Source organism: Mus caroli, unplaced genomic scaffold, assembly GCF_978045245.1.
Source record: "Mus caroli unplaced genomic scaffold, Mus_caroli_1 scaffold_2, whole genome shotgun sequence".
Lineage (NCBI taxonomy): Eukaryota > Metazoa > Chordata > Mammalia > Rodentia > Muridae > Mus > Mus caroli.
In genome coordinates, this window is record NW_028227257.1 from 151,122,617 (window position 1) to 151,146,909 (window position 24,293).

Below are 24,293 nucleotides of genomic sequence, written 5' to 3' on the forward strand. Positions count from 1 at the left end.
CAAACTAACTGGAATATCGAGGGAGCAAATTGGAGAGCAGGGAGCTTGGCCAATGGTAAAGCTAAAAATGTAGGTAGGAGGCCAGGCCATGGCGGGACACACCTTTAATCCCAGCTCAGGAGGGAGAGGCAGGAAGGTCTCTTGAGTTCCAGGACAGCCAGAGCTACACAGAGAAACCCTGCTTTGAAAAAGCAAAACAAAACAAAAAAGTAGGCAGAGCCAAGCTATGTCTTGTAAAGTCTGGAAGAGAAGGAAAGCTATTGAAGCCCTGAGGAGGAGGGATGGGATTGTTCTAAATACTGTTTTAAATGCATTTTTTTTGGGGGGGGGGTATAGGAGTTGGGAAATTACCTGCCTAGAATACACAAAGCCCTGGGGTTGGACTCTAGCAATGCAGAAATCAGTGGCTATGCTGTTGTCTCCCTGTGATCCAAGCATGCAGAGGTAGAAGTGCATGGTAGAGCCGGGCGTGGTGGCACATGCCTTTAATCCCAGCACTCGGGAGGCAGAGGCAGGCGGATTTCTGAGTTCGAGGCCAGCCTGGTCTACAAAGTGAGTTCCAGGACAGCCAGAGCTATACAGAGAAACCCTGTCTCGAAAAACCAAAAAAAAAAAAAAAAAAAAAAAAAAAAAGAAGAAGTGCATGGTAACCCTCAATTAGAGAGGAGATACTGCCTAGAAAAGGGAAGGAAAGGCATGATGGCAAAGGCCGTCATGCCAGCACTCAGCAAGCAGAAGCAGACTTGTCTCTGTGTTGAAGGCCAGGGCTATGTAGAGAAACCTTGTTTTAAAAATAACATGTCTCGGGGCTGGTGAGATGGCTCAGTGGGTAAGAGCACCCGACTGCTCTTCTGAAGGTCCAGAGTTCAAATCCCAGCAACCACATGGTGGCTCACAACCACCCGTAATGAGATCTGATGCCCTCTTCTGGTGTGTCTGAAGACAACTACAGTGTACTTACATATAATAAATAAATAAATCTTTAAAAAAAAAAATAACATGTCTCAGGCTGGAGAGATGGCTCAGCAGTTAAGAGCATTGACTGCGCTGCCAAAGGTCCTGAGTTCAATTCCCAGCAACCACATGGTGGCTCACAACCATCTGTAATGAGATCTGCTGCCCTCTTCTGGTGTGTCTGAAGAGAGCCATGGTGTACTCATATACATAAAATAAATAAATAAATCTATAAAAAAAATAACATGTCTTAGGCTGGAGAGATGGCTCAGCAGTTAAGCACACTGACTGTTCTTCCAGAGGTTCTGAGTTCAAATCCCAGCAACCACATGGTGGCTCACAACCATCTGTCATGAGATCTGATGCCCTCTGCCAGGGTGTCTGAAGACAGCTACAGTATACTTACATATAATAAATAAATAAATCTTTTTAAAAAATAATAAAACAAAATAACATGTCTCGCATTTTCCCCCCTCCCCCCAAAAAAGAAGTAATGAGTTTGAGGCCAGCTTGTGGTACAATGAGACCCTGTCTCAAACAAGACAGAACAACAAAATGTTTACCAAAACCCCTTTTGGGATGTAGTTTTTGAGAGAAGCCCAAGCTCACCTTGAACATGCAGCAATGTTCTTGCTTTAGCCTCCTGAATGGTGGGAAGACAGGGTGGGGCACTACTCTGAAGGAAGCTGGGAGGCACTACTCAGGGCTTTCACTTAATTTTTGTAATCATTTGAACAATATAACTTGCAAGCCACCAATGCAACTCTTGTTAAAAGATTGTTGCCAGGAGTGGTATTGTACACCTTTGATCCTGATGCCTTTGATCCTGATGCTCTGGAGATAAAGGCAGGTGGATCTCAGTGAGTTTGAGGTCAGCCAGGGTGTTTAACAGAGAAAACCTGTCTCTAAAGCCAAATAAATGAGTAAGTGAAAGAAAGAAAGAATGAATAAATGAGTGAATGAATGAATGAAAATTAAACGTTTCCAGGAATGGTGGTGGCTCGTGTCTATAATCTTAGCACTCAGAAGGTAGAGGCACATACATCTCTGTGCATTCTATGTTATCTCTGTCTATTTGTTTCAGGACAACCAGGCCCACAGAGATCCTGTCACAAAAATAAAAGGAAAGCCAGGCAGTGGTGAAGGTGGCACACCTTTAATTCCAACATCTGGGAGGCAGAAGCAGGCAGATCTCTAATTTAAGGCCAGCCTGGTCAGGATGGATGGAGTTCCAGCACAGCCAGGGCTACACTAAAAGAATCCTGTGTCTGAAAGTTATAAATAAATAAATAAATAAATAAATAAATGTGGGATTCCCAACAGGAACATGACTCACAGCTGTGACTCCAGCTCCAGGGGATCGGATGCCCTCTTCTGACCTCCGAAGTACTGGGACACTCACATGGCACATGCATACATACATACACTCATACATGCATGCACACATACATACACATATACATACATACATTTCACGCAGCAAAAACACTTGTACATGTAAAATAAATAAAATATTAAATGTGATTTTCACTCAGGAAGTTCCCACATGGGCTGGAGAGATGGCTCTGCGGTTAAGAGCACTGGTTGCTCTTTCAGAGGTTCTGAGTTCAATTCCCAGCAACCACATGGTAGCTCACAACCATTTGTAATGGGGTCTGATGCCCTCTTCTTGTGTGTCTGAAGGAAGCAACAATAGATAGATAGATAGATAGATAGATAGATAGATAGATAGATAGATTTTTAAATTTTATTTTATTATTATTATTATTTTGGTTTTTAGAGACAGGATTTCTCTGTGTAGCCCTGACTGTCCTGGAACTCACTTTGTAGACCAGGCTGACCTCAAACTCAGAAATCCACCTGCCTCTGCCTTCCAAGTGCTGGGATTAAAGGCGTGTGCCACCACCCCTGGCTTTTTTTAATTTTTATTTTTTGGTTTTTCAAGACAGGGTTTCTCTGTGTAATCCTGGCTGTCCTGGAACTCACTCTGTAGACCAAGCTGGCCTTGAACTCAGAAATCTGCCTGCCTCTGCCTCCAAGTGCTGGGATTAAAGGCGTATGACACCACTGTCTGGCTAAGGTTATACATTTTTAAGTGTCTTTCTTTGAACTTTTATGTTTCAAATTATATTAAAGTTTGTGTGGATTTTTTTCTTAAAGATCTATCTATCTATCTATCTATCTATCTATCTATCTATCTATCTATCTATTTATGTACACTGTAGCTGTCTTCAGACACCCCCAAAGGTGTGGCATCAGATCTCATTATAGATGGTTGTGAGCCACCATGTGGTTGCTGAGATTTGAACCTATGACCTTTGGAAGAACAGTCAGTGCTCTTAACTGCTGAGCCACCTCTCTAGCCCCTGTGTGGAATTTTATGTTTTACTTTCCATTATTACATTTTTATTCATTTATTTGCATGTGTACATATGTTCCTGTGCATGCCGAGGCCTGTGTGGTGTCAGTGGCCAATTTGTAGGAATTGCTTGTCTCCTTCTGCCTTGTGGACCTGGAACCGAACTAAGAGCAGCAGCTACTAAGCCACCTCACACTCCCAAGAGGAAACCTTCTTCTCTTTTTAATGATTCTTATGTATTTGTTACTTATTATACATTGGTGCTTTGCTTGAATATGTGTGTGTGTGTGTGTGTGTGTGTGTGGTGGTGGGGAGGGGGGTTGTTGGATTCCTAGAGCATGGGGTTATGGACACTTGTGAGCTGCCTTGTGGGTTCTCAGAATCTGAGTCCCCTAGAAGAGCAGCCAATCTCTCCAGGCCTTGTTTCGTGTTTCTTTTTGGAATTATTTTCTCTTCTGGGATTATGGTGTCTACACCATCACACTAAGCTAAGCCTAGCCACTCTGGCTACTTTTCCATGCCGGTGCTTGGGATTGACGCAGGGTCTCCCGCACACTAGACAAGAGTTCTAATACTGAGCTACCTCCCCACTCCTTTCTAGTTTGTGTGTGTGTAGGCCAAGTTAGCCTGTGTCACTCCTCAGGAGCCATCCATTTTAGTTATTTTGGGGACAGGGTCTCCCTATGTAGCCCTGGTTGGCCTTGACATACATACACACATACACACACACACACACACACACACACACACACACACATATATATATATATATATATATATATAGGTCAGGTTGGCTCAATCTCAGATGTCTGCCTGCCTATGGGATTAAAGACTTGGACTAGCTACTAAGCTTGACTTTTCTTTCTCTCTCTTTCCTCCTTCCTTCCTCTCTCTCCCTCTCTCCCTCCGATTATTAAGGACAGGCTGGAGAGACAGCTCAGTAGCTGCACTGGCTGCTCTTCCAATGGATCAGGGTTCAATTCCCAGCACCCATATGATGATTCACAACCATCCAAATTCCAGTTCTAGGAAGTCCTATAGCCCTCTTCTGACCTCCTGGATACCGGGCTACATACATGGTACACATACATATCTACAGGCAAAATAAAATAAAATAAAAACTGTTAAGGAAAATGAGGAGTTCCGAAGGAGAAATAACAACCCTTGATTTCCCCCGCCCCCCCCACCCCTTAGACAAGTTCACCGAGACTGGGGGCTTGAGGATGGGTAGTGTGACTGGCCAATGAGGTCCAGCCAGTCTCTATCTCCCCAGCACTGGCGCACAGACTGAGTTACTTCCACAGCTCTTTGTACTGTTTCTGTTTGTTTTGTTTTTAGATTTCTGTGTGTGAGCACAGAAGAGGGTGGATTCTCTGGAGCTGGCGCTAGGGACTAAGTGGTCCTCAGAAAAAGCAGCAAGCCCTTTTTTGTTTGTTTGTTTGTTTTGGTTTTTCGAGACAGGGTTTCTCTGTGTAGCCCTGGCTGTCCTGGAACTCACTTTGTAGACCAGGTTGGCCTCGAACTCAGAAATGCGCCTGCCTCTGCCTCCCAAGGGCTGGGATTAAAGGCGTGCGCCACCACTGCCTGGCACCCCAGCAGTTCTGATGGGAGTCCCTTTCAGGAACATGATGAGTCCGAGTTCAGGCTTCATCTGAACAGAAGAAGTCTGTGCAAAGAACTCATGCTGGCAGTACTGAGTCTGATGCTACTGCCACTTCGCGTCCAGAACCAAGCTTAACCTATCAGTTAGAAACAGTACAGGCTGGGTATTGTGTTCCCTCAAAGAACGTTTGTCTACTGAGCTCTGTGGTGCCAAGCAGTAGAGCCACTGGACTACACCTTGTATATTCCTCCCATTTTTCAGATGACAAAACTGAGTCTCCGAAGGCCGTGCCTTCGGGATCCTGGCCCTCCCCACTACTTCTCACTTAAGGCCAGGGTCTCACAAATAACTTTCCCCTAGTATCCCTTGCAGTAGAGGGTCCGGGGCCCCAGCCAGAGAGCCAGGGCGTAGTCCTCCATCCTCTCTGAAGCTCCAAGAGAGACAATGGCGAGGTCGCGGCGGAGGCGAGGGCGCAAGTGCCCCCCTGCCCGCCGCCCTTTGTTTTCCCGCCTGCCCCCTCGCGCACCCCGGGAGGCTGGGAGGCGCCTCTCGCAGGCTTCCTCCTCCCATTCTTGTGCTAATTGGGTGTCAAGCTGAGATCAGTGAGAAAGAAATCCGCCCGGGCTCGGGTTAAACTGCCGCCAAAGACTAGGGCTGAGCCCAGAATTTGATTAGGCCAGGAGGAAGCCGCGGCCCGGGGGAGGGGTGGCTATGCTTTCAGGGCCGCTTTGAAAGTCACTGGGTCGCCCCCCATCCCCCGCCCTCTCCACAACTGCCTCTAGGGGCCTCTGGAAGATATTTAACCTTCTTCCTAGGAATTGAAAGCGATAGCCACACACTGGCCTGGGCAGCCACTTGCCTGTCCAAGCACTGCTGGACCTCCAAGGATGCAGGAGGCTGGGCAATGACTCCTTTCCCCAACCATACAGCTCCATCGCCTTACGGGTTTTTACTAGTTATTTACTCTGTTAATTATGTGTGTATATATATATATATATATATATATATATATATATATATATATATATATATATATTCATGTTACTGCAGTATTTGCACAGTCCAGAAGAAGGCATCGAATGGACTCCCCAGAACTGGAGTCAAAGGCAGCAGATTCGCGTCACTCCATGATGGTGCTGGAGTCTCTAGTCCTCTACAAGGGCAATATGAATTCTTAATGGCTGAGCTGTCTCTCTGGCCCCTTATATTTCAAATTTATATTTCAACCCCTCTGATAGCATCTTCCTCTGAAGTACAAAACAAAATTTATTTTTGTCTTATGCATATGCATACATATGCATGCTTTGCCTGCATGTATGTGTGCTGTGTATGGATGCTGAGAGCCCCGCAGCAGCAAGTTAGCCACTGAGAGCCATCCTTCCAGTCTGCCCCACCCCTCCCCTTTGACAGTGTCTCACTATGCTCCCTGGCTGGCCTGAAACTATGTAGACTTAGACTAGGTAGGCTTGAAAGCAGAGATCTCTGCCTCTGCTTCCCAAGGGTTGGGACCAAAGGTGTGAAGACCCATGCCCATCTGGTCTACTGTTTCCTTTTGTGGGCCTTGACCTAGTCTGCCTGGCATGCTTCCTTGAAAGGCTTCCTGGTGCTAGGCCCTGGTACAAAGAACTCATATTCCCAGCGCTTGGGATGGGGCAGGACGATTCCTGCAAGTTGTGGGACAGGTAAGGCTATATAGGGAGAACATTTCAAAGCCAACAGAGCAGTGTTCCTGTGTCCCAGGGCACACCTCATTGGGTCCATCTGCTAGCTGCTGCCAACTGCTGCTCCTTGTGGTGGATCTGGGGCCTAGACCTCGCCCCATGGCAGGCAGCTTTTTCTATCTTCTTAGGTGAACCCATAGATGCTCTGCAACCGTCAAGTACTTAATGGGAGGAGCTGCCCAATAGCAGTAGCTATGTAAGTTAACTTTATAAGCAAGTATTGGTCAATTGCTGTGTGTACTCAAGAGGGCTCCGCACGGTCTGGGGACAATCAGATGCAGGTCCAAGAGCTGTCAGCCCCTCAAGGAGGGGTTAGAAGTAGTCCCAGTGTAAAAGTGGGAACAGCCTTGTTTGGAATGTTTTGATTACATTATGAACTGCTGTGTGCTTGGGATGGACAACGTATTGTCAGTTCCTTCTTTCCACCATGTAGGTTCTGCAGCTCCATGAGGCTGTCAAGCTTAGCAGCAGCTCTTGTACCTGCTGAACCATCCCACCATCCAGTTTGTTGAGATGGAGTCTCACTATGTTTGTTTTTTTTTTTTTTCGAGACAGGGTTTCTCTGTGTAGCCCTGGCTGTCCTGGAGCTCACTTTGAAGACCAGGCTGGCCTCGAACTCAGAAATCCGCCTGCCTCTGCCTCCCGAGTGCTGGGATTAAAGGCGTGCGCCACCACGCCCGGCGGAATCTCACTATGTAGCCCTGGTTGACCTAGAACTCTTTTTGTAGACCAGGCTGGCCTAGGAATCACAGAGATCTCACCCGAGTGCTAGGATTAAAGGTATGCATCACCAGATATCTATCTATCTATCTATCTATCTATCTATCTATTGGTTTCTTGAGACAGGATTTCTCTGTGTAGCCCTGGCTGTCCTGGAACTCATTCTGTAGACGAGGCTGTCCTCGAACTCAGATATCCGCCTGCCTCTGCCTCCCGAGTGCTAGGATTAAAGGCATGTACCATCACTGCCTGCAAGATCTTTTTTTTTTTTTTTTTTAAAGATTTATTTATTTATTATGTAAGTACACTGTAGCTATCTTCAGACACTCCAGAAGAGGGCGCCAGATCTCGGTACGGATGGTTGTGAGCCACCATGTGGTTGCTGGGATTTGAACTCTGGACCTTCGGAAGAGCAGTCGGGTGCTCTTACCCACTGAGCCATCTCACCAGCCCTGCAAGATCTTTTAAAACAACAAATTTTATTTTTAATTTTTTTCTTTGAAGATAAGGTTTTCCTGGGTAACCTTCACTGTCCTGGAACTCACTCTGTAGAGCAGGCTGGCCTTGATCTCAGAGATCTGCCTGTCTCTGCCTCCCAAGTGCTAGGCTAGGATTAAAGGGTGCACAGCCATCTCCCGGTTCATTTTTTATTTTGAGCCTAGGTGTTTTGCCTGCACGGTTTATCTGTGTAGTGTGTGTGTGCATTGCCAGTGGAAGCCAGAAGAGGGCATCAGCATCCCAGGAACTGAAGTTACAGATGGAATGCTTTCCTCTGGTATAGCAGCTAGTGCGCTTTACCCTTGTACTATCTCTTCAGATCCTAAAGAGCTCTTAACATCTGAAACATTTCTTTTTTTCATCGAGCCTAAATCTTTGGAAACATAAGCAAAAGTCCTCAGAGACCAACCTTAGGAAATCGCCCTAGCTCAATGGTGAGGCAAAAAACCCACATCCCTTCATCCTACTTCCTTGGCTAGGCATTGTAAGCCAGGAATGCAAATCTGAGCCCCTTGCTCCCTCTGCTGGCCATATTTGAAATGACACCCAGCCATGCTCCACACCTATCTCTGGGCTCTTAGACATACCCCCATTCAAAAGCCTTTCTTCCTGGAGGCACCTGGATCTCTTTCTTAGTCTGGCCACCCCCGCCTCTGGACTGTCAGCTGCTGGCACAGGGTGTGGCCCAGAGCAGGTTCCACTGGTTTGTGTGGAATAGCAATTTCTGGCTTCCTGCTGCCTTCTGTACCCCGTGGGCGGGGCATCATCAAGAACGTGACCTTTTGCATTCCAGCCTCCCCACTCCCTGCGTGACACTGCCCACTGAGCTAGTCATAATATCCTCACTCTGGGTCAATTCTTGAATAGTCCATTTATAAAACCTGCTTCAAGCCAGGGTGGTGGTGGTACACACATTGAATCTCTGCACTCTGGAGGCAGAGGTAGGTGGATCTTTGTAAGCTGGAGGCCAGTTCAGAGCTGTTACATAGAGAAACTGTGTCTTGAACACCAATCAACACCCTCCCCCCAAAAACAAAAAACAAAAAACGTGCTCTGAGACCCAGGTTAGCTCCTAGAACCCCCCTCCTTTAATTCCAGCTCCAGGGGATTCTGAGGCCTCTGGTCTCTTGTTTGCAGAAACCTGAGTCATGCCCACATAACCACAACAAAACCACTCAAGCCAGATGTCTTTCATCCCAGCACCTGGGAGGAAGGAGGAGGAGCCTGAGGTCAAAGCCATTCTCAACATCTTACCAAGGAAAATGCCAATCAGGACCACAAAAAAAAAAAAAAAAAAAAAAAAAAAAAAAAAAAAATCTCAGAACTCAAGAAATTGACCTCACAGATACAGGAGACGGTCCAACAGTGGAGGAGGGTCCTTGAGCAGTCCACCCTGAGCTGTTAGGACCCTCTGTACTTCCCAGGGACTCCCAGGCTGGAGGCCTCTGGACCAGTGTGCTGCTGACTGGCCAGGGGTTGCCTGAGGAGGTCAGGCAGTCTGTCTGGATCAGATACATCATCCTCAAGGTGCCTGTCAGTCTCAGCCCGGGTGCAGAGGCCTCCTGGCCAAGAAGACAGAGCTTAGACATGAAACTTCCATGGAAAACCTCAGAGGGCTGGGGAGGCTCCAATGGGTCATTTGGCAGAAGATGGAGCAACAGCGCATGGGCCCATGGACAGTTCTGTGCAGGGGAGGGCTTTCCCTCAAAGACGCCAAGTATTCTCCCACTCCTAATGGCTTCGTGTAGTTTCTGAATCCCTTAATTACCCCCATAATTCAGGAGACACTTGCCCAAAGCCACATGCTTATTTTAAAGGTTAAGTTGCAAAGTTTAACATCCTGTCAGATCCGGTGGGAGTCTCTCCTAAGGAGTTATAGGAAGGCAGAGCTTTGGAAAAGAGGACTGGCTAAGGGCTTATCCCAAGGGCTAAGTGAAAGGGGCTAGAGGGGAAGGAGGTAGGCAAGGAGCCAGGCTGTCAGGCTAAGAGGAGTCAAGGCAGAGTTTATTGGCCCCTGAGCCACACTCTCCTCATGCCTGTTCCGCCCACACTCAGGCTAGGACAGATGGAGAAGCAACACAGACTCACAGACAGGCAGGAAGGCTGCATCTGAGAGACAGACAGGACACTCGTCCCTCCCTCCCCAGACAAGAACAAGGGAACCTGGAGAAACAAGGACTGAGTGTGTGATCCTGACTTCTTGAGACAGGGGCCCAGTGGCCACATGCTGTCCTCTTTTCCCCAGAGGTGCAGGCAGGGTGAGGTGACACTTTGGCAGCTCTGGACCAAGATCCTCTGTGGACACGGGATGGCTGGCCACTATAGTCTCTGGCCACTTAGCTTCCTGAGTCTACAGGCTCTGCCTTGGTTCCTTTGTAAGCTCCCTTCTGATTGGAGGGATCTTAGTGACTCCTCTCCCACACTCTGGCCCGCTGGACCCAAGATACCATCCTAAAGGAGCCCATCAGTAACCCTGGGGCCCAGGGGCCACGCCTGGACCAGAAGACACAGCTTGGATGAGACTTTCACAGAAAGCCTCTGGAGGGCCGGGGAAGCGGCAGTGAGTCACTTGGCAGTTTGGGGGAGGGAGATCAGCACCGAGGGCGGAGGTGCGGGCCCTGCTAGCTTTGGTCTGGCATTGCCCAGGACCCCTCTCGGGTGGACGCTAGGGCTCTGAATCCAGCATCTTCTGGCCCTCAGAGGGATGTAGGGGGAAATCACAGCTTCTCCTCGCCTGCCTGGATGCGGGTATAGGCCTCTTGGTCCAGTGCGACGTAGCAGCCCTTCCGAGCATCCAGATAGAACAGCGGGTCTTTCACAACAGATGGGTCAAAGCCCTCCTTCCGCAACTCTGTCTTCTGGAACTTGAAGGTCCCTAGAGAGTGGGTAAGAAAAGTCAGAAAGTGCAAGGCAGGGGTTGCAGCTCCTACAAATCTGATGACAAGGGCTGAGAAAGGGAGAGCTAGGGAGGGGAGAAAGGACACGGGGACACTGTGTATGTCCAACGACATCTCTGATGGGCAGCAGAGTAGAGGCAGAATCTGGTCCCTTTTATTTGAGTACTGACCGGATACAGTCAGGTGCTTGAGGCAGATCTCAGTCATAGTCTAAGATGCATGTATTTTCCTCTCCATTCCCCCTTTATGGACAGGGTTTCACTAGATAGCCCTGGCTGTCCTTCAAACTCTTAGTGATCCACTGGTCTCTAGATCTACAGTGCTGGGATTAAAGGGGTACATCACCATGCCATTTTGGGGGGGAGAAAGCAAAGTCACACAGGAAATAAGTGGTAACCAGGATTTGAACACAGGAATGACAGACCCTCTCCCTAGATCTGCTAGCCTCTGAAATGCCACCCATTGCTCCCAACAGAAACCACAATTCCAGAAACTCCAAACCAGACTGGCCTGCTAGCTTGCTCTGAAGCACTGCTCTGGAATTCCAGTGAGTCTAGGCTTCCAAGGACCCTGCCATTCCAACCCATGCTCTTGGGGGCAGCGGGGAGAGAACCCTGAGGCCAGCCCAGCCTTGGGGGTAGCTGGGAGAGAACTCTGAGGCCAGCCCAGCCTTGAGGGTGGCGGGGAGAAATCCCTGAGCCCAGCCCGGCCTTGGAAGATTGAGAAGCATACGAAAGAAACAAACCAATCCAGACAAGCCCCCTCGACCAGCACTGCCCATATGTCAGTTCCTCAGGCACACCAACTCTATCTTAAATGCCCAATCCCTCCATGGTACTAGCTGCCACCATAGTAGGCAGTAGAGATGCCAAACACTCCTACCAGCACACAAAGTTTTGCTGGATGGGGCTGCAGAAGAGAGCAACTATGGCCTCTGCAGCTCCACTAACACCTTACAGTTGAATTTAAACCCCACATCACTAACCTACAGAACTGTGACCCTCAGACATCCTTGCATGTAGTTCACTCTGCAGAAAAGCCATCTTGTTTGTCCTGGACAGAGTCACACGTCCAGTCCTCAGGAAGTTCAGTCTCAGTTGCAAGACTGGCCCCTGTGTCCCTCCCTATGTCACACTGCAGCCTAGGCCTCTCCCACCATCTCATATGTTGCATGGGGTACAGATGTCCACAAGCTGACAGACCTCAGCAGCCAGAGAAGGCTTGGAACTGACAATGCATGGGAGGGGGTCAGGCACATGGACCCCTGGGTAAGCAGCTAGGGATGAGACTGAGCAATGGAGAGAGCCAGGAAGGACCCTAAGGACAGTATGGTGGGCCTAGACAGGAGATTCCACATCCCCTTCCTGACTCAGGGAACTCCTGAGAGCCATCAGTAGACCAACACATAGAAGGATGTCACTGTGCTACTATGTGTACTGGCTGGTTCTGTGTCAACTTGACACAAGCTGGAGTTATCACAGAGAAAGGAGCTCAGTTGGGGAAATGCCTCCATGAGATCCAGCTGTAAGGCATTTTCTCAATTAGTGATCAAGGTGGGAGGGCCCCTTGTGGGTGGTGCCATCTCTGGGCTGGTAGTCTTGGTTCTATAAGAGAGCAGGCTGAGCAAGCCAGGGAAGCAAGCCAGTAAAGAACATCCCTCCATGGCCTCTGCATCAGCTCCTGCTTCCTGACTTGCCTGAGTTCCAGTCCTGACTTCTGTTGTTGATGAACAGCAATGTGGAAGTGTAAGCTGAATAAACCCTTTCCTCCCCAACTTGCTTCTTGGTCATGATGTTTGTACAGGAACAGAAACCCTGACTAAGCCTCTATGTGATCATAGACCCACCCACAGCTCACTCTTGGATACCAACTCCTCCTGAGACATCTGTAGTTCTCTGCCACTCTCCACCCTGCAGCTGGAGATCTCTGTGGGACCAATCTTACATTTAGATAACTTCCTACTATTTCTAGGCTATCCCACTCCCATCCTGGTCTATAAGATCCTATAGGCCTATAAGGGTCCTGATGGCCTCTGCTGATGGCCCACAGCACACTACTGTTGAAGCATCCAGGTTTGGGGGTCTCTTTTCCTTTTAATTTATTGGTCTAATACTATCTGCCTATATGCCTTATGATTTATTTATTTACCCACTTACTTATCACTACTTTTCTGTGCTACTGGGAATGGAACCTAAGAATTCATGTACGTTAGACAAGCTCTTCCACTGAGTTCTGTCCTGTCTATTATGCCATGATCTGAAGTCCATTTTCTTTTTTGCTGCTTTGTTGTTGCTGAGACAGGGTCTTGTGTGTTGTAACTTCAAGGCTGGCCTCTTTCCTCCATTCTGAAGCATCAGGATTACCGGGGTGTTACCACACCCAGCCCATTCCATACCTCTGTAATTTTTCTACTCTGGGTCTAAACCATAGTATGGCAGCCATAGAATAGTCCCCATTCTAAGAGATGGTGAGCCTTCTCTGAAATGTTTGCACATTTCTACCCAGGAGAGCGTATCTCAGCCTACGGGCAAGGCTGTTTGTCAAGGTAAGAGATTAGCCAGGGAGTTTATACTATAGAAAGACCCAGCCTTGAAAGCCAGGAAAGGGAACCAGGGACAGACCTGTTTTGTGCAGCTCAGGTAAGAAGCGCAGGAAGATGGGGCGGGCATACAGAGGCAGCTCCTTTTTCAAGGTCTGTGCAAAGCTCTCCAGGTCACAGTTGCTGATGGGACTTGCAACAGCAGCCATTCCTGCTCGGCCCTCAGTTCCTGGAAGCAGGAGGGTACACAGTCAGTGGCAGGCAATGTTCGGACATGCTCACCATCCTCTCCTCACATACCTGGCACCTCAACACCATAAACTGCCACATCTGCCATATGAAGCAGGCGGCTGAGTGTGCCCTCCACCTCAGTGGTAGACACATTCTCCCCTTTCCAGCGGAACGTGTCCCCAGTGCGATCTCTGAAGTACAGGTAACCCAGCTCATCCATCACCAGGACGTCACCTAGGGAGGGGACAGTTAGTCATGACGGGGCCAGCCTAGTTCCTGACACAGGTTGAGTCAGGAAGTCATCACAGGGGATGTGTTCTCTGAGACTGGAAGCTCTCATTTCTCCCTGTCCCCTCTGGAAGGTCAAACAGCAAACAGCAGGGGACTCACCAGTGAGGTAGGCTTGGTCCCCCTTCTTGAAGACATCATTAGCAATCTTCTTGTTGTTGGCACCCTGGTTGAGGTACCCATCGAAACGGCGCAGAGGGTCCTGCTGGATAATGCGACCCACCAGCTGGCCTGGCTGGCCTAGGGATGAGAAAGCCAGTCAGGTGTGGCCTCGTCTACCTGTCTCCATCCACAAAGGCACCCTGCATCTTATGCTGACTTAATGCTGTTACAGGCCCGACTAGACAGCAGAGCAACCTGGTACCACTGAGCCCTACCCCTGACCAGGCTCTCCTCAGTGAGTGCCCCACACTTTACCACACACACCCTGAACCAGGCACTGCCATCAGCTCTGCATGAAGATGAGGGGCTCATGTATGAGGCCAGGATGGAGCCTTCTCAGGGAGGTGTGCAGATGGCACGGCGGGCGGGCGAGTGAGCAAGCGAGCAAGGGTTGGTGACGACAGTGGGGTGAACAGTGGGTAAAGCAGAACCCACACTCAGAATGGTTTACCCACACTGACTATCCTCCAAGACAACACCTTCCCCCACAAATGTCCACTCCCTCCTGGGCAGACCTGGTTGACAGGGAATGCAGACGCCATCGGGTCCCCGGATCAGTTCCATGGTATCCTCATTGACACGTACCAAACGGATAGGGTACACAAAGGACAGGATTCGGCTATTGAAGCCACAGGCCCCCACCTGCAAAGGCCAAGATTTAGGCCAGGGCTCCATGGACTCCCCAAAAGACAGAGGGGCTGGAGGGACTCTGGTATCCACTCCCATGCTGGTATTCTGCTTCCCCTCTGTAAGCCGAGGGCCGATTGTGATCCATCCCCCATAGCAGCCCTACTAGCCCCAATCTGGACCTTACCCGGCTGTCAAAGTTGCCCAGGCTACAGTTGCATTCAGTGGCCCCATAGAACTCAGCCACCTGGGGGATGTGGAAACGGCTGGAGAAGTCGGTCCAGATGGACTGCCGGAGACCGTTGCCCAGTGCCATGCGTACCTTGTGCCGAGACTCAGCCTCACGGGGTTGCTGGTTCAGGAGGTAGCGGCAGAGCTCGCCAATGTACTGTACAATCTGGGGTGGGTGTGGTGTCAGTCCAGACTCTAGGGGTGCCCCACTTCATCACCTCCCCACAGTGGCCCGACAGTCCCGTCCCTCTCATCCGAGCAATGAAGACGCTGCCCGAGGGAGCATTCTGAAGTCTCAGCTGTTCAGATGCCCCAGTGTATGGGTGGCAAGGGGGGGACATGGGGATGGGGCTGCTCATGCCTGTCCCTTCTCACTCACTGTGCAGTTGTACTTGATACAATCATCCCAGAAGCGGGAGGCTGAGAACTTCTTCCGGATCACCACAGTCATGCCGTGGAGTACGCATTGGCCAATCCCCACGATGTTTCCTTAAGTCAGAGGGCCTGGAGGTCAGACAGTGACCCCACCCCAGAGCCTAATCTCATTCAGACCTGCCTCTTCATATAGTCCAGGCTAGCCTCAGCTAGATTATAAGGGTTCACTACCACAACCAGCTTCCAGCCCTGTCTCTTCACAGGCCCTCCCTTGGTCTCCTCCTCCTGTTCTGTCCTGCTAACTGGCCACACCTCTTCCCTATCTACCATGTTTCCAGTACCTGTGGAATCAAGCACACACTTTTTTTTTTTTTTTCTTCCGTTTCTCTGTGTAGCCCTGGCTGTCCTGGAACTCACTCTGTAGACCAGGCTGGCCTCAGACTCAGAAATCCACCTGCCTCTGCCTCCCAAGTGCTGGGATTAAAGGCGTGCGCCACCACACCCGACTAAGCACACGCTTCTTGTCTACACAGTTGCTACTCAGGACTGCTCTCCTACCTGGTATGTTTCCTCTAGGAGGTCTGAGCGCCCACCACAGGTCTTCCTGAGGGTGACACTTGTGCTTCCTCACTGTGTCCCTTCCTACCTTCTTTTCCTGAGTGTCAGGCAGGTTCCCATCATGGACCAGCTCTGTGGTGTGGAGCGGCCATAACGCTGCCCCAGAGGTCAGGCTAAGACTCAAGCTCGCCTCCCTTATGCTCCTGTAACGGAGCAGTGATGCTGCACATCTGCAGAAACCAACCTCACTGCACAGCAGGCACGATGCCCCCTGAGACACAGGAACCTCATGTCATCATCAGTGGACAAGAAGACTGTGGTGGAGTCGATGGCCCCGCCCCATGTTTCTACTGTAAGTGGCTAGGAAAGTGGGCCTTCCGAAGGCACAGGGTGCTGGCAGCTAAGGGCAAGCCCAGGGTTACCTGCTGAGTGGTAGAGGGGGAGGCAGTCATAGACAATGTCATCAGGCCGCATGCGGAATCCATAGTACACCAGGGAAGCCATACGGTAATACCTTCGAGGGGACAGGGCAAAGAGGTCAGTGGGACGGGGGTGGGGGTGGCAAGAGGACGCTTCCCAGTCCCATACAGGCCACATCCAGCCCTGGGCCCTTGTCCATTACCTGCTGTGCACCACAATGGCAGCTTTGGGTAGCCCTGTGGTGCCCGATGTGTAGATGTAGAAGAGCTTATCTGAAGGAAACAGATATGCAATGCAGGTCACTAGGAGAGCGGCCGCAGGACCGTGTAGGGAGACGGAAGGTGCATGCCCTTCAGCCCATTTCTATCTCTTCCAGGATACAGACCTACTGACAACCTCAACAGCACCTTCCTCCCCCAGGCTGAGTGAGAGAACAGTGGCTGAGATGAATACAGAACTGGTCCCCTCTGAGGTCCCAGCTGAGTGAGACAATCAGATGAAGACAAAACACTTCAACACCAAGCCTCATCGTGGGGACATAGGACTGGTGACAGCTAAGCACCAGCTGGCTCAGCTGACAGGCGCAAGGGTGGTATCAGGAGGGTTTATAGAAGGAGCGGATACCTGCTTCAAGGCTTAGGTACAAGGGTAATGAGGTGGTGTATAACTTTAATCTAGTGCTTAGGAGGCAGAGACAGGAAGATCTCTGTGAGATTGAGACACACTGAGCTAAAAGGACAGTGAAAACTACATAGAAAGGTACCATCTCAGGCCTGGAGAGATGGTTCAGCGTTTAAGAGCACTGATAGCTCTTCCAAAGGTCCTGAGTTCAATTCCCAGCAACCACATGGTGGCTCACAATAAAAACAGCTACACTTTACTCATATAAATATAATAAACGAACCTTTAAAAAAAAAAAAAAACACTGGGCACGCCTTTAATCCCAGCACTTGGGAGGCAGAGGCAGGTGGATTTCTGAGTTCGAGGCCAGCCTGGTCTACAGAGTTCCAGGACAGCCAGGGCTATACAGAGAAACCCTGTCTCAAAAACCAAACCAAACAAACAAACAAAACAACAACAAAAAAACAAAGGCTAAGCATGCTGGCCTTAAACTGCAGCACTCAGGAGAATCCCAGCAGAGGCATGGATCTGAGTTCAAGGCCAACCTGGTCTACATAAGTGAGTTTCAGGACAGCCAAGGCTATGTAAAGAAACCCTGTCTCAAAAAGCAGGAAAAAAGAATAAAAGAAGCAGGCACTATGGCCACTCCACACCACTAATGTCCATCTGCCCACCCAAATGGGTACTGTCACCAAGTACCCTGTCACACCCTGTCACAGGGGTGTGTTTCTCAGGAGGTCAAGAACCCTGCCAGACAGCACTGCCAGCAGCCACCTCAGGCACTGTGGCACCTGCTGTGTGCCAGCCCTGGGTAGTTGAGAGTAAGAGGGGGAACCAGCCATGGTCCCTGCCGTCAAGCAGCTTCTGGAAGCATCTAAGAAATGAGGGAAAGGAGAGTCTCAATTCTGGCAATGACACGTCCCAGCCCTTCCTGCTGATACCCTAGCCTCCAGGTTGACCTTTACAATAAGCCCATAAAGTAGATTGCTACTATCCCCAACTTTATTGCAGCAGGACCTGAGGCTCAGAGGGCAGGTCAGAGGCAGGGAAGTAGCAGAGCCAGAACAGAACTCAGATGGGGGCTCAGCAGCCAGCAGGCAACAAAGCAGGTGGTGAGACTTCAGGGAAGAGTAGAAAGAGCAGCAGCAGAAGGGTTGTCGGGCTCCAGTGTAGAGAAGAGCCTCCAGGGAGGCTTCCTGGAGGAGAGGGCAAAGGCTGGGGCCTGGCAGAGCCTACCCTCAACAAGCTGGAAGGCTACACTGAGGGTCTCACACTTACCCTCCTCTCCACCTGGCAAGCTGCAGGGTACACACAGCCCTACATACAAGGTGTGGCCATGGGTTGCTCCACAAATCGACAAGTTCACCTTTCTAGTAACCCCGCCCCATTTTCCAGATGGAAAAGAGGAGGTGTCTCAACCTGTTCAAGGCACCTGGCAGGTCTGCAGCCCTGAGGCCAGCACTGTCTTCTAGAACATTTTGGAACTCTCCAGTGTACTGTAAGGCCCACCTGTAAAACCCTTGTCTGGGTGACTGGGCAGGTGCTTCGGGGCATCTTCCAGAAGAGGGTCCAGATGCTCTGTGCTGATGGGCACTGTGCTGGGCTCCCAGGATCCAGAGCAGAAGAGGCTGAGTGTGGGGTCCAGGCTAGTATGGATCTCACAGATAGCTGAAGAGGAGACACTTCAGGTCAGCAGGCAGTCTAGCAAGCCCATGTTCCCTGGACCTTTGTCATTCATGGCTGACAGTCAGGGAAGACTGAATGGTGTAGGGAAATGGGTGAGACACATTTACTATTGTCAGGAGATGCATTTCTCAGGAACTTTCACGATGCCTTACTCATAGGCTCCTGCTCAGAGTTGGGAGGTAGCTACCAAAAAACAATTCTCCATCTCCCTGACCTCTGACCCTGCTGAAAAAAAAGAACGGAAAGAAGAGGAGGAAGAAGAAGAGGGAGAGGAGGAGGAGGAGGGAAAGTAGCTATGTATATGGCCTGATAATGCGATGTAATGCAATGTAATCCAATCCTCCTGCCCCCTAGTGCTAGGATTTTTGGTATATACCAGCATGCTAGCTACCATCAGCCCATTTTACAGATGGTGAAAGTAATGCTAAAGATGGAAGAGATGCTGCAATCTCACATTGAGCTTTTCTTTTTAGCCTGCTCTAGCATGGCCTTCTGTCAGAGACAATTAGAGGACAAGAGGAGGACAGAGGCTCCCATTCGCAGAAAACCTTTTCTCAGGCCTCTTGGAGCGGCAGAGACTCTATTCACTCTGGGCATGAGACGATCCTGGCCTGCTGGTTCTGCTTTGCCTAGCTTTAAATTCCTTCTTCAGTACTATGAATGAAAGAGCTATGTCTTCAGTCTTTCTGGCTTCCCTCTGACTCACCGAAAGGGCTTCTCTCACTGCTGTATTCTTTCTTCTCCACTTGGAGCCTCTTAACACCTCTCCCACCACCTCATGACCACAGCAGTATAGGGAGAAAGACCAGGAAGTCTGTGGTCCAGCCTAAGATCAACTCGTAAGCCTGCTGTGTCTGTGTGATGCTAGATGAACACCTCACTTCCCTCTGAACCTGACTCACAGTCCAAAAATCAAGATGACCACTGCTGTCTCTTCAGTCTTAGTGAAGATCAGAGCTTCGGAAAGCACCACGCTCAGCACTTTCTGTCCCTGACTCAGCAAGAAATAAAAGCCAGGTCTGAGAGGAAAGAAGGGACCTAAGTTCTGCTCCCCTTGTACAGATAAAGCAGACAAGGCCAATCTACCCAAGGACCAGACAGCACTGGCCACTCTGTGGGTGCTTAAGAGCAAGACCTTCTTGAGATCTGTGGTGCTGTGGCTAGGGAAATCAATGCTCAGGGGACCTGTGGTTCCTAAAGGCTCTGCAGCATCCCTGGCAGGTCCAGAAGCTCTGGTGCCGAGACTCATACAGCCTCCCTCGGGGATAGAACAGAGCTGTCATTTGTGCAAGGTCCCATGGGTCTCCCACATGCAGCTCACCTGAGGCCATCTCGCTGCCAAAGATGAGAGCTCGTGCCTTTGAGGTGTCAAGACAGTGGCGCAGGGCATCCCGCCTAAGGTTGGTGTTGATGAGAGCCGCCTCCACGCCCAGCTTGGCCATGCCTAGCCACAGACCTACAAACTCATTGCGGTTTTCCATAAAGAGGGCGACTACATTGCCTGAGGCCAGGCCCCGGGCCTGCAGGAAGTTGGCCACACTACTGGAGTACTCATCCAGCTGGCGGAAGGTCCAGTGAGTGTCTGTGCCCTCGAAAATCAGGGCTGTCTTGTCGGGGTGGCGCTGTACCACTGAGGCAAACAGCAAGGGCACCGTCTTCCGCTCCTGAAGGTACCGTCGCACCTTGGTCTTTACCTTCAGGAGCACCATGCCACCACTGTGTGGGAGGAAAGAAGCTGTCAGTGCTAAGCCAGGCTCCTGACACCTCAGCCCAGGCTGTCCAAACAGCCTGAGGCTCAGGAACCAGCTAGCTAGCTTTTACTCTTTTGGTTCTCTGAGACAGGATTTCTGTGTAGCCCCAGTTGTCTTCAAACTCAGAGACCTGCCTGCTTCTGCCTCCCAAGTGCTGGGACTGAAGGCGTGTGCCACCACGCCCGGCTCGGAGTTCTACTCTTATTCTTCTAAGTCGGCTGTTCTGCTAGAAGCCCTCTGGGGTGGGGCCCCAAGCCCATAGTCTCCATTCCTGATCTGGAGATCGGGAGCTTCCCTTAGCCCTAACTGCCATAGAAACTCAGGGATGAGCTTTCTCCCTGCAGGTGGAAGCAGGTACCTGTCACATTTACTACCTTGTCGCCTAGGCCTTCTCCATGCTGGGCACAGGGAAAATGTCCAGAGCTTGTGGAACCTCCCCCCTACCCCCATATCCCACACTGCCAACTGCTGCTACTTTGTCAGTGCTGGGTCCTCCGGCTGTGCTCTGTCCCCCTCCCCCACCTGCACAGCACCTTTCAAACAGAGTCCTTTCCCTCCAGGAGACCTCTTGGGTTTCTGGCCCAAGTTCCTCACCTAAGGCTTGCTCTCTTTACCCCAGGCTCCCACAGCTCCCGTGGGGCCACTAGACACCTGTCCTAGTCAGCCCAGACTGACAAACACTGAGCTGTCCATTCTAGGCAAGGCTCCCTGTTCCGGGTACTAGAACACAGGAGTGAGCAAGACCACCAGGGGCTCTGCAGCAATAGCACAGACAGTTTAGGGAGTCACTTCGTCCCTTTCCTACCCCCTAAAAGTCTGAGTTTCTTCCTCTCTGATCCTCAGAACCAGCCTAGCACCTAGCCTAGAGCAGCTAGGAGCAATTTCTCCCACATGTCTAACTCAGGATTTGTGCTAGCATCCAGTGTCCCCCTGGGCTCTTTCAGGCTGTGCCAACCTAAGGAAAGGTCCTTTTCCCCTGGGGTCTTCTTCACCTTGCAATGAACAGTGTCCTCGAGACCCTTCTCAGACACATCTCTTCAACAGATCTGCTTTGATTTGTGCCCCAGGTCAAGGAGTCTCGGGGTTAGGAGATTCCTTGAGACCTTGACCTTGGAGATGAAAGTTCTAGGTATGCCAGGAGAAGGGCAAAGAGAAGACACTGTTCCTTTAATGACCCAGATGTCTTGTGTTGGCAGGGATAATGGCTGGTAAAGCCCAGTACAGTTGAGACCCCAAGGGAGGCTAGATATGGTACTCACAAGATATCTCTCCTGACCGTCTTGATGAAGACCCGGATGAAACGCCATCCACCAGACCCCAAGTACAGGAGCAACAGGGAGAATCCCACCTGGGTCCAGGGCAGCTTCAGCACTAGCTTGGAGAACAGTAGCGCCCCCACCAGAGATGCTCCAAGTAGCATTGTGATCTGCAGGTACAAGGTGGTTAGGAGACTCAATTCCTTCTTTAGGGGCCTCTTCTGCACCAGCAGCCACTTCAGTATGAGCCCAAAGGGTCAGCCTATGGGGATTGCCTAGTCACCTCAAAAGGGGTGGCTTAGAAAAAGGTTCAAGGCTTTGGTTCCATGCCAAGTTGGAGGGGCCTCAAGATCTACAGCTCTGGGGTTAAGAAACAAGAGGATGATCTAGCTTCTGGTTCTATCTTTGACCACCTTGTCAAGTGACCTTGTGCTAGCCCCTTTCCTACTTCAGGCCATAGCACCTTGCTCTATGCATTGGGTTAGTAAGACTTGTTCTTAGAACCTTTCTAACCCAAACAGGACAATCCATTCACCGATATTCTAGCACCCTAAGCAGATGGCCGGGAGACAGGCGCGGATAGAAGTGTCTTTGGCTTGACTCCTCTGCTAGGGACTCCAGGAAGCTCTGGAAATGACACCACCAAAAAGGGCAGCTTCCTGGGAAGGGAACCCTGCACAGTCTCTGGTCCACAGACTCAAGGTAGCGTTGTGCCTCTACCGGTCCATAGAGGGCGAGCCAGCAAATGGCTTAGAGGCAGGAGGGGCCTGAGAGGTGACAGCCCAGGGGTAGGGTGGAAAGAGGTGATTCTCGGACAGGAAAAGGATTTGGAAGTACCCACACATTCAGATGAATCTTTGAGGACTAGGGCTGAGAAGGGGAAAGGCTGTGTTGAACCCCAGGGCAGAGATTAAGGCCCACGCTCTATTCCCTCTTCTTTATGGATTTAGTCAAGAGGACTGCTAATGGACTGCTTTTCTTGGGAAGAGAGGAAGGTCAAAGATATGAAGTAGCCTGAATATCTCCAAGCTAGGCGGAGGACCACGGCCTGGACCACAGGGACTCCCTTATGAGACTGCCTTCTGGAGAAAAGCATAAAGCTATGGGTGGGAGGACTACCGCAGGATCGCTAAGATCCTTAGCTCTCTGACAGAGGCAGTCAAAAAGCAAGCTAGGAGCCAGTCCAAGACCGCTGAGAGAGGAGACAGGACAGGAGGGACGCCACGGACCGACCTGCCTCTAGATAGCCAGGACATCAGAGCGTTCTCGGGGTTGGGAGAAAGAGGGCGCGCCCCTCAGTCCGAGCCGGCACCGCCGTCTCCCCCTGCTCGGCCTGGCACATTTTCCCCGCTCAGAAAGCCGCCGTCCCCGCCTTAGCTCACCCGGCTGCGGCTGCGCGGCGCGGCGCCCCGTCAGGATGCGGCCCGGTTGCGGCAGCGGAGTGCGGTGCGCTGGGGGCATCGGCCGCCCCGAGGCACACACAGCCGAGCCTCGGTGCGTCTGGCCCACTCCTCGTCCTTGTAGGGTCTGTACCTCTGCCGCGCTCCACCCCCACCCGCCTCCCGCATCCGCACCGGCTGTGCCAGCCGGCAGCACCGCCTTCTGTGCCGTCCCCGCAGAGGGCGAGCTTCTGAGACCGTGCACCTCAGCGCAACCCAGCCCCAGCGCGCCCGACACCGCCCAGCCCCTCCAGCCCTGCGCGCGCCACTGCCTCCGCAGCCGCCCGGCCCGCTGGGAGTGGTAGGCTGAGCCGCACGGCATGCTGGGAGTTGTAGTCCTAGTAGTCTTGGCTTGTTCAGGCTGCTGAAGTTGCCCTGGTCAGGCAGTGTGTAGATCTGCTCCTTGGGTCGTTCCTCTCTGCAATTTCCTGGACCAGGGGATCCAGGTAGCATAAACCCGCCCACAGACCATTTGAGAATACATAGCCAGAAGCGAAGGCCCAAGTAGAATTTGTTTAACTTATTATTATTATTTACATTTGTTTGCTTATTTGTGTATGTGTAGATATATATGCCAAAGACCCTGTATGGTCAGAGGACAACTCGTGGGAGTTGATTCTGTTCTTACACCATGGGCTCCAGGGATCATACTAAGGTTATTAGGCTTGGCCCTCAGTCTTGGGAACAGGCACCTTTTCCTGATCCACCTTGTCAGTCCTGTTTGTTTTTTGAAACAGGGTAGTAACTTTGCCCTGGATCTTGCTGTAGTTAATCTACTTCAGCCCCAAGCGCTGGCATTACAGGCATTAACTAATACACTTGTCTTGAAATAGAATTTAGCAAATGTTCAATACCACTTGCTGGAAAAAAAAAAGGCTGGATTCTGGCAGAGGTGAGCCTGCACAATGTTAATTATGGATTCTGGCAGAATACACAGGGCATTGGGCTTCTAGACCATTCTGGAATGGTCATTCACCACAGCTGAGTATGATTGTTCCCTCAGGACTTTTACAGTTTTCAGTACCTTTGCAAGGTTCAAAAAGAACTGAAGAGCCAGGAGGGGTAGCTTCAGGGGATCTCCTCAAAGGTCAGGATTTAAAGCCTGTGTAACTAACTTTAACCCTGGCTGATAACACTCCCGAACACTGGTTCCTTTGTAAACCGAGAGCTTTGTCAGGCTGTGGGCAAGGGTCTAGACTCACAGCGGTTGGATTGAGAGCCTCTGAAAAGTTCTGGGATGACTCTGCAATGTGTCTATTACTGCCTCTGTTCTTAAATAGCCCCTTCAATGACATAGCCTAGTCAAGTTCTTAAGGCGGGGAGGGGCAACCTTCAAGGTCTGTTTATAGGGATTACG

General features: G+C 50.6%; 1 protein-coding gene across 1 annotated transcript; it reads right to left on the reverse strand.

Moving 5' to 3' along the window:
- Positions 1 to 9,838: 9,838 nt before the first annotated feature.
- Slc27a4 (solute carrier family 27 member 4) lies at positions 9,839 to 23,202 on the reverse strand. Its single transcript, XM_021185855.2, has 13 exons — positions 22,880 to 23,202; positions 21,501 to 21,667; positions 19,812 to 20,206; positions 18,314 to 18,472; positions 16,386 to 16,455; positions 16,186 to 16,277; positions 15,210 to 15,319; positions 14,787 to 14,996; positions 14,488 to 14,614; positions 13,913 to 14,050; positions 13,592 to 13,756; positions 13,374 to 13,520; positions 9,839 to 10,730 (listed from the first exon to the last, which is right to left on the reverse strand). Exons 2-13 carry the CDS (start codon positions 21,659 to 21,661, stop codon positions 10,573 to 10,575), a joined length of 1,932 nt encoding a protein of 643 aa, XP_021041514.1. The 5' UTR covers positions 21,662 to 21,667; positions 22,880 to 23,202; the 3' UTR covers positions 9,839 to 10,572.
- Between the last annotated feature and the right edge of the window lie 1,091 nt (positions 23,203 to 24,293).